General features: G+C 40.3%; 1 protein-coding gene across 3 annotated transcripts in view; it reads right to left on the minus strand.

Annotated features, from left to right (window-relative positions):
- Positions 1-684: 684 nt before the first annotated feature.
- The window catches only part of LOC138296815 (zinc finger protein 318-like), a 142,188-nt gene continuing 127,218 nt past the window's right edge, over positions 685-15,654 (minus strand). The window contains exons 7-11 of one of the 3 annotated variants that reach the window (XR_011203906.1): positions 11,645-11,839; positions 10,772-10,871; positions 4,391-4,509; positions 992-3,924; positions 685-895 (exon numbers count right to left, since the gene is read on the minus strand). Coding sequence is in view for 1 of the 3 variants with exons in the window: in XM_069236269.1 (XP_069092370.1) it covers positions 1,951-3,924; positions 4,391-4,509; positions 10,772-10,871; positions 11,645-11,839 (2,388 nt within the window). In the remaining 2 variants the exon portion in view is untranslated. Of the gene's footprint in view, positions 3,925-4,390; positions 4,510-10,771; positions 10,872-11,644; positions 11,840-15,654 lie in introns of all 3 variants that reach the window. The other 2 variants (XR_011203905.1, XM_069236269.1) reach the window with 2 other exon arrangements.

Here is a 15,654-nt window from a genome sequence, read left to right on the forward strand (position 1 = left end):
CCAAGCTTATGATAGGTGATGAGGGGTGCGATGTCTGGTGTGTAGAGTACTGCAGAGCAAGCATCGATGAGGACTGGTTGGAATGTGGGTTCTGTAGTTTGAGGGTGTGTGGTAGTTAGTAGGTTGTGTACAAGCTTGGTCTATGTATTGTGTGAATGCTATGTTAATGTCTGGTTGTCTATAACTGGGTGTGATCACAGGGACAGGCATTGTGGGGTGCTGGATGAGCCATGTTTATAATAACACCTTGCAGGTTTCACTGAACAGGTGTTGTGGCCCAAGGCCTTTCCTGGTCCAAACAGGGAATGCCTTGATCGGTGTCTGCTGAGTGATACAACACCCCGAAGAGCTTAATGAAGGAGGGAGAAGGCAGGACGTGAGGTTACTTCCTTTGAAGATGGATGATGGGAAATGCTCTGGGGTCACTTCCTGTACATAGGATGATGGGAAATGCAGTCCTTTTGCTTATCTTCTTCTAAAGATGCTATTGCAGTTAAACTGGCATAGGTATATGCTTATTTAACTTTGTCGCTACTGGGACAATGTTAAATGTCTACTGAGAGGTATTTGGGTGTCTTTTGCTTTCTTTTCTTTAAACATTCTCCACGTGTTGGGAAAAGCTCTACCAGTGACAGAACGAAATGTGGTTAATGTAGAACAAATATGAGAAACAGAAGCAAAAACTCAGATTTGTCTGTCCTTTATTTTTGTAAATAAATAAAAAGCATAAAGCGTTTAGCATGAACATGAAAAAAGCAAAAACAGCTCTTAAAGAGATCAATGACCTTGCCCATCCCACAGAAGTGCAGCTCTGGTCACCATGATTGATGATGCCGATCCATTCTTATCCAAGTACCAGTGATGCAAGCCGTCCAGTTTTTCAAAGCTTGGAAAGCTGCTAAAGAATTAACAACAAGAGGTTATGGAGACGCAGGGCATAAAAAGATAAAACACATAATAATATTGTGGGTCAGTACCAACCACACCTCACCTGCTCTGTATGTGGCCTTCAAGCTGTGCCCCGAACGCGTTGAAAAACAAGAGTTGTCCACTCGTTAAGAAAGCAGCATTCTCACAGCAAATGAAAATAAGATGCAGGATTTTTTTTAAAACACATACAAACCATAAATGGATAATCGGATGAACAATAAACCACTTATACCACTTCAGAGTATTTGAAGATGATCAAGGACAAGCATAATGAAAATATTTATCAACAAAACCATGAATAATATTTGGTCAGTTTGCTTGATAATCGTTATCAATGTAATTATGTAAATGTTACAAATATGAACAAAAGTAGCAATTTTAAAATTAAAATAAAATCATTAAAAATTAACGTTTCTGGTGCAGAGGGAAAGCTTCCATTTTGATCTAGATAGTCACATAAAAATTCTACGTTTATTTTCAATGATAGCTCCATTTATCATTTATTGACAGGAAATCTGGAAGCTTGTGCAAAATGTCTTCAGTCCTTCTTCCTGGTAGTTCATGTGTAGGTTTATAGGGAATTTGCAGATGGTGCTAAACATGTTATGCATACTTAACTGCAAACACAAATGTTGTTCTTCAAAAAACATACCTCTCAATTATTTCCTTAAATAAAATGTTTTACCATTTTTAGACTATATATACACATCGCGGTTCAAAGATATTTTCAATATTCATAATAAAGTCTTTTTAAAAGACATATTTTTCTTGATGAGTGGAAAGGATATTTGCATTTAACAAATCTGTAAATCCTCTCTCATCAAGCACCAAAATACCACTCTTCCTGAAGAGTATGTCACATGTATAATAAAGAAAGGAACGCAGAACTTCAAGTTACATGGCACACTTGCAGGTCCACATTATGAAAGACAATTCAGAAGGTGATACAACCCTCAGATGTGCGCCTATTATGTACCAGCATTGTAAAATACAATAACCCCTCTTCCTCCCAAGTATGCCTCAGTCACTGAGATAGGCTGCCTCTTCTGAAGAATCTTCAGGGCTGTTTGGATTGTCAACAATAGGATCAAGCACCAACGATGACCGAACACCACTGCCTGTCAGGACATTCCCAGAGACTTCATTAGGTATAAGAGTCCTTGGTCCAGCTACTGTCATACTTTCCGAGCTCTCATCAGGATTGGATGGTAACAATTTGCTAGACCCATGCACAACAATAAAGTCTGAATCTGTGCCAGCTAGGTTAGTGTCTACCTTGGGTAGATCTTGTACTTCAATGGCCAGAACATTTGAGTGTGCCTTGTGATCAATCAATTTCACCACAGACTCATCTAAATGATCTTGCCCACTCGTTAACTGAGTATCTGAGACAATTTCTTTAAATTTTCCATTTATTGTGATGTTATCTGATATATATGAGTTTCTTAAATTCAGTGCAGGGCTTACATTGGAGACCTCAGACATGGGAGCGTCTTCCTCTGGTATCAGGAGTTCATCGGCTTCAGATACTTCGACGTCCAGTTGTTGGGTCGATAACTCCAATCCCAAATTGCCTGAATGATCCTGCCCATTTGGGCAATTGAGGATGGGCTGCTCTTGTTTGGCCTCATCTGTGGAAGTGACAGATGTCTCTGAAACATCTGATACCTCAAGAGACTCAATGCTTGTTGTCTTTTGGTACAGATCTATGTGTGTGTCCAGCATATCAGACTGTGGAGCAATCATGTCTAACATTTTGTCGTAGATGTAAGAGCCCTTCTTTGTCAAATCATCTTTGGGTATCTCACTGTCTTGAGTTGTATTGGAACCCTCTGCTAATGGGAAAGATACGTATTTCAGACCACCATTAGCCTGATCTGACTTGTCACCATTCTCCTCTTCAAATTTCTGGCAGACAGATAATGGTTCTGTGTCACTCATTTCCTGATCTCCTCTGCTGACTACGGCAGTCCAAGGATCTTGTGTCCTCCAACTGTCCTGTGACCTAGTACTTTTTATCACATCTGTAGGCCTATCAGAGGTACCTGATTCTAAGTTACCTGAACTCAAGGCTAACTCATACCTCTGATTAACCTGACTGCGTGACGTTTGCAGAGGATATTTCACGTGCATTGGTGTTTGAGAAAAGTTGGGCACTTCTGAAGTATCTCTTGGAGATTCCTTTGTCACCTCTTCAATACCCAATCCCAATGATGCTGCTGGGTTCTGACACTTGACTCTGGATTCTTGTTTATCAGAATCCAGGAGACCTTGCTTAGTCTTTGTAAGAAATCCCACTCTATGCTCAACTGCCACTCGCCAGGCTGGTTTTGGAGTTTTGTCAGAGAACTCAGTCACCAGTGCTTTGTGGCTGCTTTCAGTCTTCTTCAGAGGCACTAGGCCAATATCGGTTCCCTTCGGGTTATCTGGAACAAAAAGAGGCTTTGAGGTGGGACCAGTTTTTAGTGATAAAAATGTGTTCAGTGGAGCGGGTTTGAATATACTGGCTGTGACAGTTTTTCTCGGAACCATGCAAGGGACTGGTAAATTGGGACGTATCTTGGACTGCACATAAAGAACAGGTTTCTTAGCAATTGTAATTGATATGGGCTTCAGTTTGCCCTCTTGCACTGGAGCTGTTTTATTAGCGTCTGTGCATGAGTTCCCATCAGCATCCTTATCTGCAGTATGTATTTCTTCACTATTTTCGCGTCCTGATTTAGTGTCTTGCTGCTTTCCAGAGTTGTCTCTGTTGAGAATCTTTTGAGAAGTTTCCGTGCTACTGGTTACTTTGTTTTGCACATGTGTACTCTGATCATTTACTTTTTTTGCGAACTTGGGGTCAATGCCTTTTTCATTCTCTTTCAAATCTTCCTGGAGTTTGTATTTCATTTCTTTTTCACGACGGTGCTTTGCTTCCATGGCTGCAGCAAGGCCTGCCTGCCGGTCCAGGTTTCTCCTCTCTTCATACAAAAGGTGCTGGTCTATATATTTCTGTAGGGAAAAACAAAAATCACAGAATTTTGACACAACTAAAACAATTCATGTAGACTTCATTTGTGTACTGCATCTTAAATTAACAATTAAGATTGAGTGCTGAATAAAATGTAAGACAAGATCATTAGTTTTTCAGCATCAACATTGCACCACAAGAAACAACATACAGTTTGAGTAACTGGTGCAGAACTATATGAAAAGCTCAAAGAGGCAACTTGAGTAAGCTTACACAAAAGCAAGGTATTGCAGTTTGAAAAGGGGCCATGGAAAGCAAAGCAGAGACGAGGCCTTACAATTACTTCTTACATTATAAAGGAACGAAATACATTATTTATGCCAGCACAACTTGGAGAAGGCGGCTATAAGAACAAGCAGATGAAAGTATTGGTGAAAAGAACAGATGGCAGCGGGTGAGGCACGAATTTGAACACATGCATATACAAATTAGGGGATTAAAGCAAACCTTGTAGTTCTGGTTGTGATTAGAACATTTGACATGCTCAGCGATACAGATTTTATCCCCTAAAATCTCATCACACAGTGTGCAATAAAACGCTTTCAAGGGAATCACAAATTCCGAACCTAAAGGGAGCAAGAGAGTAGAGAAATTATTTTTTTTTAAAAACAAAAAGAAAAAAAAACATCATACTAATATCAAACAAATTGCTGTTTTGTGGCACAACTGTGGTAGAAGCAATTTTCAACGTAGCATTTTACAGCTCTGTGCTTCAGATGTCTTCAATGTGTATTTGATGTCTTGATTTCAGAGACTAGAGAAGTGAGATCAATATTTCAGTGTTTAAAAAGAGTTATGCCATCATGTGTGGAAACATTCCATTCACTCTTTTGTAAAGACAGTAGGCCACACAACCAGAGTTACAATATGATATCAACATTATCAAGGAATTTATTACAAAACCGAAAGCTACCATTATGCAATTCCTTTTATTGCTGCTCCAACATGCAGCCCTTTAAAGGACATAACTACATCCTAAAATATTAGAATGCTCAGAAAAAAAAAAAAAATCCAGCGCAGTCAGTCCTTTTCCTCTTCTATTTGCGGCTCCTCAACAGATAAGTACCTTTTTAACTTTCATCTATAGACCACGTTGCCTAAACTTGGCTGGGTTTAGTATGGTTACATATGCTATATATGTATGGTTATATTTATGGGTGGGCTACAAAAAAAAACTAAACAAAAAAAAAAAGCTTTTAATTTCTTCAGCCTTTTCAGGCTACTTCCATGTGTGGAGCTCTCATCTCCGGCGATATAATCGGTATGCCCATGGAAGCCGTTACTACTATCTCTTGGAGGTGAGACACAAGTATTTAATACACGCTTGCCAAACAATTTTTTTCACACATTTAAAACAGGGTATGAGCTTTGTTTGCTCAAGAAGCAAGTCCTTCGTTGCTGTCCCCTTTGCTGAACATCATGCCAAATGCATATCCTGGCAATCGCTACAGTTGGGAGGACGAGCATCAGCTTTGGTATAAACTGGCTGTTTTATTTCTTGCAGAAAAAGAAAAAATATATTCTTTGGTCCTCTGTAAGGGAGGTGGTGGATGCCGCACTAGAAAAGAGGAAGAGGGAACCCCCTTCAGAAAAGAATTACTTTTCTGTCTCAGATGGGGATTCCACTTCTACGCCTGAACACCGTGGTGGGGGAAAGGTTTCCCATAAAAGTAAACACACTGAGGTGGTGGTAAACCACACCTATGGCACAAGTAGCCTTTGCGCTACAATAGAAAGTGGGGCTCCTAGCAGAACAAAAAGAAAGGGCTAACTTGACGTGGCACAAAGAAAAGTTGCCCATCACAACATGTTTTGAAAGAAGTGACCTTCATGACACGAGAGTTATTTCCACTTTAGACAATAGAGATTTTTATGATATAGATTAGAACAAATATGTTTTTGATCCTCAAGAGAATTGCAATCTTTTAGGAGGCCTGGATGATGATCTAGAGCAGGCCTCCACCTCCAATGAAGTTAAGGACCCCTTAGGGGGAGAAAGGTTTAGCACTACTATGATTAAATGCCCACATAGTGCAGAGTGGGGCCCAATGGACTAAGTCGCAAAATATTTAAGACTTTGGGTCAGAAAATCTATAGATAAAGAAGCCTGGAATTTACTCCAGTCCTAGAACCTCTACTGAGGATAAAATTTGCAATACCTCTAACTTGGATCTGGAGCTAATAACTTTTCTTTTTAAGTACGGTAAAGACTCTACAATGGGCATTGAGTTATGTCTAAAAACAGTGCCAAGACAAGGGCCTTGAAATTTTGGGTCCACTTACTTGTATCCCTGATATGGCTGAGGAGGCCAGGGCAAACAAAATAGTAAAGTAAATACTGATCTTTTATAAGGTTGGGCACAACGTGCCATTTGCATGTTAAGCAAAAGCAGGGAGAAAAATTGGTCCTAATAAGGATGAACCCTAAATTATCTGACTTGTCCAAAAGGGAGGACATGGGAGATTCAAAAAGGCTCCTCTTTGGAGAAAAAATTGTAAAGTCCTTGGGGAAATACGTGTCAACATTTGCAGCCTTCTGTAAGGCCCAAACAAATATGAGAAGAATCTTTGGCTCCTGGTGGTGGTTTGGATGGGCTGACAGAAGAGGACTGGCTGTCAGCTGTGTTGCCTCCAGGTCCCAGTTTTACCTGCAGGAACCAAAGAACTATGGTGTCTATACTAGTGGTTTCCACCCCAATACAAACTTTTACCCACAGAGCGGTAGAAGCTCAAGAGGCAGTTGAAGATCTAGATCTTCAGGTTCTGGATCACAAGGTGAGTAGTTTCTTTCAGTTAAAAGTAGGGGGAAGACTAAAATATTTTAACCACAACTGGGAAAAATTACAAAAGACATTTGAGTTTTGGAAACCATTGTTGGTATCACAATAGAATTTTGGGAAATTCCACTTCAGGTTAAACAACACAAGGAGTTGCTTTCAGATGCAGAAAAGATGTCTGCGATGGATTCAGGGGTAACGCAAACGTTACAAAAAGGGGTGCTGATTCGTGTTCCAGATCAAAAAATATCAGGAGGATTTGTGAGTACAGTTTTCCTAGTAAAGAAAAATACAAGAGTTGGTGACCTGTGAAAATTTAAGAGAGCTGAACACATTTCTGATCTACAGACACTTCAAGGTGGAAGGCATCCATCTTGTAAGAGATATATTGCAGACAAAAGATTGGTTAGTGAAGTTAGATCTGAAGGACGCTTATGTCACCTATGGAGGAGGCCAGCCAAAAATATTGAACTTTCAGCTGATGGGGTCTCCTCTACCAATTCCTTTGCCCGCTTTCGGGCTGTCCTCAACCTGTGGTGTTTCACTAAGGTACTACATCCAGTGCTAGTTTTTTTTCAGACAGAAGGGTTTGTTTTTTAATCATCTACTTGGATGACATTTTACTAGAGTCTCAGTATAGGCTAGAGCTTTTAGATAATCTGAATTGGACAGTGAAGCTTCTAGAAAGTCTACATTTAATAGTGAATACAGAAAAATCTGTCACGGTTCCTACTTAAAATCTAGACATTTCGGGATTCTAGGTAGATATGCTTCTTTCTCAGTTAATTCTCCCTCAGAATAAGGTAACAAAGATAAAGAAGGACGCAAGAACTGGATTAACAAAGAAAAAAATGTTTTTGCAGGGACCTTGCTCAAGTCATCCTCCATTCAGGCACGGTCACCTGGCCCTTTACATTACAGGGGCTTCCGGAAAACGAAAGCCTGGGGACTGAGAAAAGGCCTATTGTGTAGGGATTGTCTTCCCCTATCTATGGATGCTCAAGAAGATCTTGACTTGTGGCTGAGGAACCTAAATGCTTGGATTGGGAAGGCAATTTTTGGGAATGTGCCCGACCTAGTTTTAGAATCAGATGCCAGCAATTCAGGCTGCGATCGCTCTGGGCAACTTAGAAACAGGTGGAAAATGGTCCAAAGAGGAAGCCATTTCATATAAATTGTTTGGAAATGTTAGCTGATTTGATTGCGCTAACGAGTTTCAATGATTATGTGTCTAATTCAGTTGTTTTTATTCGATTAGACAGCTTCACAGCTTATCTTACATAAACCATTTGGGTGGTTTTAAGACATTGGCGACGAGAATTTGGTATTTGTGTTAGGAACTAAAAATTGTTTTAAAAGCAGAATTTATTCAGGACTTCAGAATGTGAGGGTAGATTGGAAATCCAGGTCTTTCTGGGATTCCAGCGATTGGAGGTTGAATCCAGAGATTTTCAAAATGTATTCATGCTTTATGGGGTCCAATTCATGTGGACCTATTTGCAAGCAGGCTGACACATGAGGTTCCCAGCTATTTCAGCTGGAGCCCAGATCCAGACCCAAAGGCATTGGACGCTTTTCTGCAAGACTGGGAAGGGAAAGGAGGTTATGCCTTTCCCCCTTTCGCCATGATACAGAGTTTTGAGAAAGGTAAAGTTAGAAGGTCACAGCATTATTTTGATAACCCCCTTTTGGGAGTCAGAAGTTTGGTTCCCAGGAGCTATGGAACATGCAGTACCTCAGTTGATTCCAGTATCATGCGGTCTTGTGCAAGAGTCAATCGGACAGGAACATCCTTTGGTGTTAGAGGGGAAAATAAAACCTGGAAGATTTCAGGCCGCACAAGCAGATATTCAAGCCTTTCAGGAGAGGCTAAAGGATTACTGGCTGAATTTTGGGCATTGGGAACAAGGAAAAGATACAGAAGTGTTTGTAAAAATTGGTGTAGTTGTTGCGTGGAAAGGAGATTTGATCCAGTGGACTTTCTTGTGCACGAAGTAACAAATTATCTGGCAGAATTGTTTATCTGTGGACTTACATACAGGACAATTAATTGTTATAGATCTGCTATTTCTGCAGGTCCTGCATTGGTAATAATTTTGCTATTGGATCTGACCCTTTAATAAGATGAGTTATGAAAGGTGTGAGAATGAGAAGGCCTCCCAGAGTTCAAACTTTTTACCTCTTGGCCAGGTGACAATTACCTTTCCCTAATTTCCTTAAAATTGGCACGCTTACTTTGTCCAATTTATTTTAGAAGGGTTTCAGACATTGATGCTTTAGAAATATCTAACATATATTCATTCTCCTGAAGGGGAACATTTTGACATTTGGAAAAGAACCAAAACAATGCCTGAATCAGTATTTTACCCATTCTATCGCCAGTGTGAACAGTTATGTGTAGTGCATTGTATGAGAATGAGAAGATATGAGAGCACGAGTCTGGAGTACAAAGCGCATGGAGTTGATTAGTTCCTGTTGTCATATGTCAGACCTTATAAAGCAGTATCTACAGCTACTTTAGCCAGATGGGTACATCTGGTTATGAGTGAAGCTGGCGTGGACCTTTCATGGTTTGGTGCATATTCTTCAAGGGGTGCTCTGGCTAGCAAGGTCTTTTGGGCTGGTTGATCACTGTCCGAAATCTTAAAACCAGCAGATTGGTCAAATGCAAACACTTTTGCAAAATTATATGGAAGTCCTGTACAACATGTAAATTGTGGCGTTGGATGGCTTTAAAAGCGCATAATGGTAGCCTCTCATCCAATAATGAAATGATTCTCATCCAATTATCAGCAGAGAGAATCTATGGAGGCTAACATTATCCCACCCTCCTCGTCCTTTGAAGAGAAATAAAAAGAAACATATTTGGAAAATAAAGTTGTAATGACTAGTTTAATTGATTTGTAAATGCTTTGCTAATTTTTGTTTGCGATTAGGTTGATTTGAAATTTTAGATTTTCAGAAAACTAAATATAAGGAATGGCAAAGAAAGAGGATGTGTTTCGTTGCAGCTTAAAAGAGGAAGAGACCCGACTGTGCTGGATATTTATTTTTTCCTGAACATTCTAATGTTTTATGATGTAGTTATATTCTTTAAAGGGTTGGATGTTGGGGCAGTGATAAAATATTGAATAATGGTAGCCTCCGTAGCCTTTAATGAAATCAAGATTTTCTCTTCATAATAATTGGAGAAGCGTCATTCCCTTTTACGACTGAGGAAGGAGAGGCACAAGAGGATGAGAAATTGTCAGCAAACCATGTTTAAGAATACTACAAATTACACAACACAATCACTTTTTGAAAAAGAAGTGATGGAAAAATACTGCCTTCCTAGGGAACAGGGACATGACCCAGTACAGTGAACAAAATGTCTGTGCTTAAGCCCCATAGAGATGTATATTTTGCAGTCACAAATGTAAAAATCTACATATATCTATGCAGAAGACGTTTCTCTGAGATATTGAAAAAAAAAAAAAAAAGAGCCTGTGACTAAAATTAACATCAACAAGGCCACAAATCAAACATTCAAAATCAGAGATATATAGTATCTTCAAAGTAGGTATTTAAAAACCTTGTTAACTGGCATGGCACGGTGTCCTAAAGCAGGGCAGTGTATACAGCAGTGGCTCCCAACCTTTTGATTTCTGTGGACCCCCACTTTAACATTAATGGAACCCAGGGTCCCCCACTGAATCATCATTAGAATCCGGAGACCCCCGCCTGAGTCATTACTGGAAGCTGGGGACTAAATTTGTCAATATTTGTTGATATTTTTTTATTTTCTAGGCTCTCGCGGACCCCCTGAGAAGGCTTCGCGGACCCCCAGGGGTCCCCGGACCACAGGTTGGGAACCACTGGTATACAGGATCTGCTTTAAAGGCAAAATGCCTGTAATTACTACATCACCAAAAAAACAAATATCTCAACAGTGTTCAAAGCTGCACATGCCCGTGTCTTGAAACTTGGCAACAAAAATAGTATTTTCAGGCAGCCACATTTTATCAACAGTTGCAGAGGTGGAGATGTAAAGCAACCAGGTACTGGAACCTACCTTTGGCAGGTACAGCTACTTTGTTGGGATCTTTTGTTGTTTCTTGATTCATTTCGCTAAGAGTCTTCGAAGCCCACGGTCGCGTGTCAGGATTCAGAGTCTAGTTACAGCGACAGAGGTGTACAAGCTAATACTACATGAAGGCTAGTGCAGATATCACTATTATTACACATACACATGATCAATATAATTAGGACTAATCATTTGAGCACTAATAGCTTACAAATATAAGGCTCTTGATTTCCTTATAACCCCAAATGCACCCATCACCCTCCACACAAACAACTTGAGATCTAAAATCACCTGTGAAAAATGTAAAAAGAAAAAAAAAAAAAAAGTTAATAAATAGATCTATTTTTTCCAAATACTAATTCCTTAATGTTCTGCTGTCCATACGCCACACTTCCGAGTAAAAAAATGGCTTCTGTTTCAATACTTCAAGTACCATCAACTTAATATATATATTTTTTTTAAGCCTGCCTTCTCTGAGCTACTCGGCTAATAAGCACCATAATTAATCTTTCTACCGTGGGCACGGAAGTGGTCAATGTAAAAGAAAAGATATTAGTCCTGCTGAAATGAAAAGAGCATGACGCGGGCATCAATCGTGGCATCAGAGGCACTGCATTAGGAGTTACAAATGCATATCCTCTTTCAAAGAACAAAGGGTGCAAACCAATGTTTTTAAATATAATTACAAACTATTCATCAGTGTGTGCTGGGATAAGAATGCATGCAGAAAAGTATTAAAGGGAGCAATATCTCTCATACAATAAATAAGTATAGTCATTGTGGAACTGTTGTGCTGTAGGACTACTTCACCTGTCCCAACTTTGTAAAACAGCACAACATGTTAAAGAAACCTTGACATACCTGCTGGTGCTTTTTGTGATGCAGGTGAGAGAAAAAATCAAGCAGTGTCCCGCAGAAGGTGTTGCATTCCCTGCACCAGTGGCTGCCAGCATCGTAATACTCGTAATCCCCTGATCCTTGCACTGCAGAGTGAGACGGCGACTTGATGAACTTCGAGGTTTTATCGCTGAGACTTTTGGCACTTTGGCAGAATCCCTATAATAAAGAGCAGACATCAAAAGCAACAGACAATTATTTGTCTAAAATGCTTCAAAATGTGATACTTGAAGCTTTGACAGAATAAAACAAATGTCATCAAATCACTATCAAAAAATGAAAGATCCACTCTTAGTCCAACCAAACCAAAGGCAGGTTTAAGGCTGCTCTGAATTAAAGGAATTCAAAAGAGTGATAGATGATTCGATCTCTATCAACATCCATGGATATACATGAAGGCGTCTTAACTGTTTTAAAGGTACGAAGGGCGCAATCGGGTTCACTGGATATAATTTTCCTAATTTAGGAAACACACTCCCCACGGACACTGGTCTGCACAGCGTCTCTTTGGCTATCCTGGGAGTACAGTTGCCTCAAGTACGTTACCAACTTCTGCTACCTGGCTTTGGGCCTCGATCGAGGTGAACCGAGAAGCAGAGTTTAGATAATGTATAGGATGTGCGGCATGAACTTTATTTTGATACATGAGGATTCCTAAACTACAAGATTTCAATCTCTGCATAAATCCTTATACACGTCAAAGACATAAGGACTATTGCAGCCTTATAGTTAGTGCAGAGGTGAATGCAGACATATCCTAAATACTTAATTAGGCCTTTGGTTCAGTTAAAACAACCCTCCAACAATGGGCTTGATTTGCTTTAGTGGATCTGCTACACTTATGTCCACTGATTCAAAGATGGCGACCCTGAAGCCGGAGGCCCAAAAAACATTCTCTCAGGCACAATAGCCTGAACTTTATGTCCTGGGTGGGCTCTACTGTCAACGCAAAGAGAACGGTCGAGAAGTGGAAACCATGCTTAGTCCATCTGGAAAGAGTAACCGCAGAATATTCCTGAGTGATCCTTATTTTAGACTTTGAATACTTGATAAAATATATTTCTTCATGTTTGGACCCAAACCTGTTTTGTCCAACAATTCAGTCAATAGTGTCCCTTCAACTCTATTGAATGGTATCTCAGCATCCAATGAACTCAGAGCCAAACGGTAAGGACTTAACATAAATTGCATGTACTACAAGCACATATTATCTCAACTGGTGTGTATGTTTTTTTTTTTTTACAAAACAGAACTAGGAAAAGGATATCAACTCAGTCCAAATGAACTTCAGAAAAGATACCAGAATTTATGTTTAGATTTTCACATCTTGATTTAGCAAGACATCAGTCCAAACAAGCCTCACAGTTGTGGGTTTTTGTCAGGTTTTAGTAGTGCCAAAGTTGACTGTCATTGAGCCCATGAAGTGAGCGGAGACACATGCAAATCCATAAAAGTTGTTGAAATACGGCTGTGAAGACATCAGGTGCTGACTTACTCTTCTGAAATGGGTTCCTCCAATTGCAAAATAACTCCCCATTCATAATATTTTTGCTTGAGAAAAATGTTACTTAACCTTTAACAATCTTTTTGTAGCTTGTACTGCAGTAGATTCACATGCTCTCCATACTCCCACTGTTTAGTGCTGGGCAAAGACTTTTGTAACTTGTATTTCTTTAAAGAAGCTTCAGTCACAAAATGTCTCCTGAATCCTCCTTTAGGCCGTAATGCACCAGGACAAAGCTTATTCTTCACTCAACAGGCGATGAATGTTCATGGAGTGTAGTGAAGTTAAGACAGAATGCATATATTGTGCAGGTTGAAAAATGTTATGTTATGACTATCTGTAGAGCAGGTGCCCCACCTGTGAGGGTGTCTAAGTGGCAGGTAAGGGAGTTTAAAGTCTTCAGTTTCTTGCAGAACTCCAGGACAGAGCAAGTGGTTCTGATGTGCAGAGGGAGGTTGTTCAAGGCATGAGGCAGGAGAAAGCACGGCTGCAGGCTCTGGCTCTGTGGATGTAGTGTATGTGTGCAGGCAGGAGGCCAGTCAAGCAGAGGTTTCTGGTCTCAGTGCAGTAAGTGATGCAGCTGTTGAGGTAAGAGGGACTTAGATTGTGCACAGCTTTATACAAGTGAGTGAGGAGTTTAAAGAGTGTGCACTCCTTGATAGGAAGCCAGTAGAGCGCTTTGAGGTGATGAGCGTGGAGTGGGAGATTAAGTTTGGGTCTGGCCACTGCAAGTTGTATGACCTGAAGCCTTCTGATCATTTGAGCGATGATGCCAACATAAACAGCATTGCCATAATCCTATTTCCTGGTGATAAGGGCCTGGATAACTGTTTTGTGTGTGGTTGAAGATTTGTTTTGTGAATCAAGAGAGCTACTACTCTGGATAGGTTTGGCTGGGATCAAAAATGAAGCAGATGGTTCTGATCTTGTGGATGAAACACTGAGGGAGCTGGGTACCGAGGACCCGAGATGGGGTGATGGATGAAGGGAAAAAAACGTACTGGATCATTTCTTGCTTTTGGGAAAAAAGTGAAGGTGTACGCGACTCTACGGCACTACGAACACATGGCTCAAGGTTAACATTTTCCATTCACAGTAGGTGTTGCTGTAAATGCACATGCTCTGAGAACTATAAAGCAGTATTTAACCTCAGCAGGAGCTAGCAAGCAGACATTTGACACAAACTCCTTAACACAGCCTCCTGATGAGCTTAAATATCCACACAGTAATGTTTAGTGAACATGTGCAGTGTTGTCCAGGTAGCAGTCCTATAACTGTTTGCTATAGAAATATTCCCTAAGAAGGCTATTGTAGCTGCCTACTTTCAAGCAGAATGTGCTCTAGGTACTACATGCAATGTATGCTTGGTATTAGCTAATGCTAATAAAGCTAACATTCCATCTAGCAATACCATCCTTAGAAAATAGGTCTGAGTTTTTGCAAAAACAACAAACCATTGTTTTGCGGATGGATTTAGTTCTATCATTTTAGTGCATTAATGCTATCTTGACATCAAGTGTGTGCAATGCCCTTTATGCCACAGTCTCCAGGTCAACAGTCTGGTTACATGAAAGCGGGGCACCACCTTTAAACAACACCGTGGGTTTATTTTCTCTCTCTCTCTCATTCTCTCTCTCATTCTCTCTCTCATTCTCTATGAACTTGCTGCTTTCTGATGTTCCCCAGAGATTTTACAGCATGGCTATTTTAAAAAACAAAACTGCACGCACAAAAGTGTTATGGTGCGAAAGAAAGACCAATGTTCTTGTGATAAATGTACTACACTCCAGGGTTGGGCTTCAGGAGTTCTTGGAGGAATCCCTCAATAAAGGCCTTGACCACAGGTACCTTAAAGAGACAAGTGTTTTATGTTCTGCAGAGGTGTCCTGTCGGTTCCCCTAAACAGTGACAGACAAATCTTTACCACATTACAGGATAGCGGGGATGCCTGGTGGGTTTGCCTGCCTTGTGCATGACTTGTTTATGCTCAGATCCTCTGAGAATTTAATGTATGCAAATTCTAGGACTTTGATAGATTCAACTGGAATGCCTGATCTGACACTAACAAAGAGTTATGAGATCTGGTTTGAGCAGTAATTGGTCCTGCAGGTGTACAGATATGTCCAGCAACATCAAATATCTTGACTGTCTTGCCCAAGCTGGTCCTATCATTATGAGTCATAGATGCATACCTCATTTTCATCACAACGCATGGAATCAGGTATAGCCGAAGAAAATCCCAAGCAACGATCTGACAAATTAATCCATAGTGTATTGCCCACGGACTGTGTCTGTACCTGAAGGTATTTTCCGCTCTGTAATGTGGTGAACAGACTGTGGGAGTGTCCCATTTCTGAAAATACCTGTGGATTCAGTCTCCCATGTATAGATTTGACAATGCATCCAGCTTAATAGGTCTGCCACATTGTTGTCCATCATTGGCAATGCGGCCCTGGAAGCTAAATAAGTT

Source organism: Pleurodeles waltl, chromosome 5 (genome assembly GCF_031143425.1).
Source record: "Pleurodeles waltl isolate 20211129_DDA chromosome 5, aPleWal1.hap1.20221129, whole genome shotgun sequence".
In the NCBI taxonomy this organism is placed as follows: Eukaryota; Metazoa; Chordata; class Amphibia; order Caudata; family Salamandridae; genus Pleurodeles; species Pleurodeles waltl.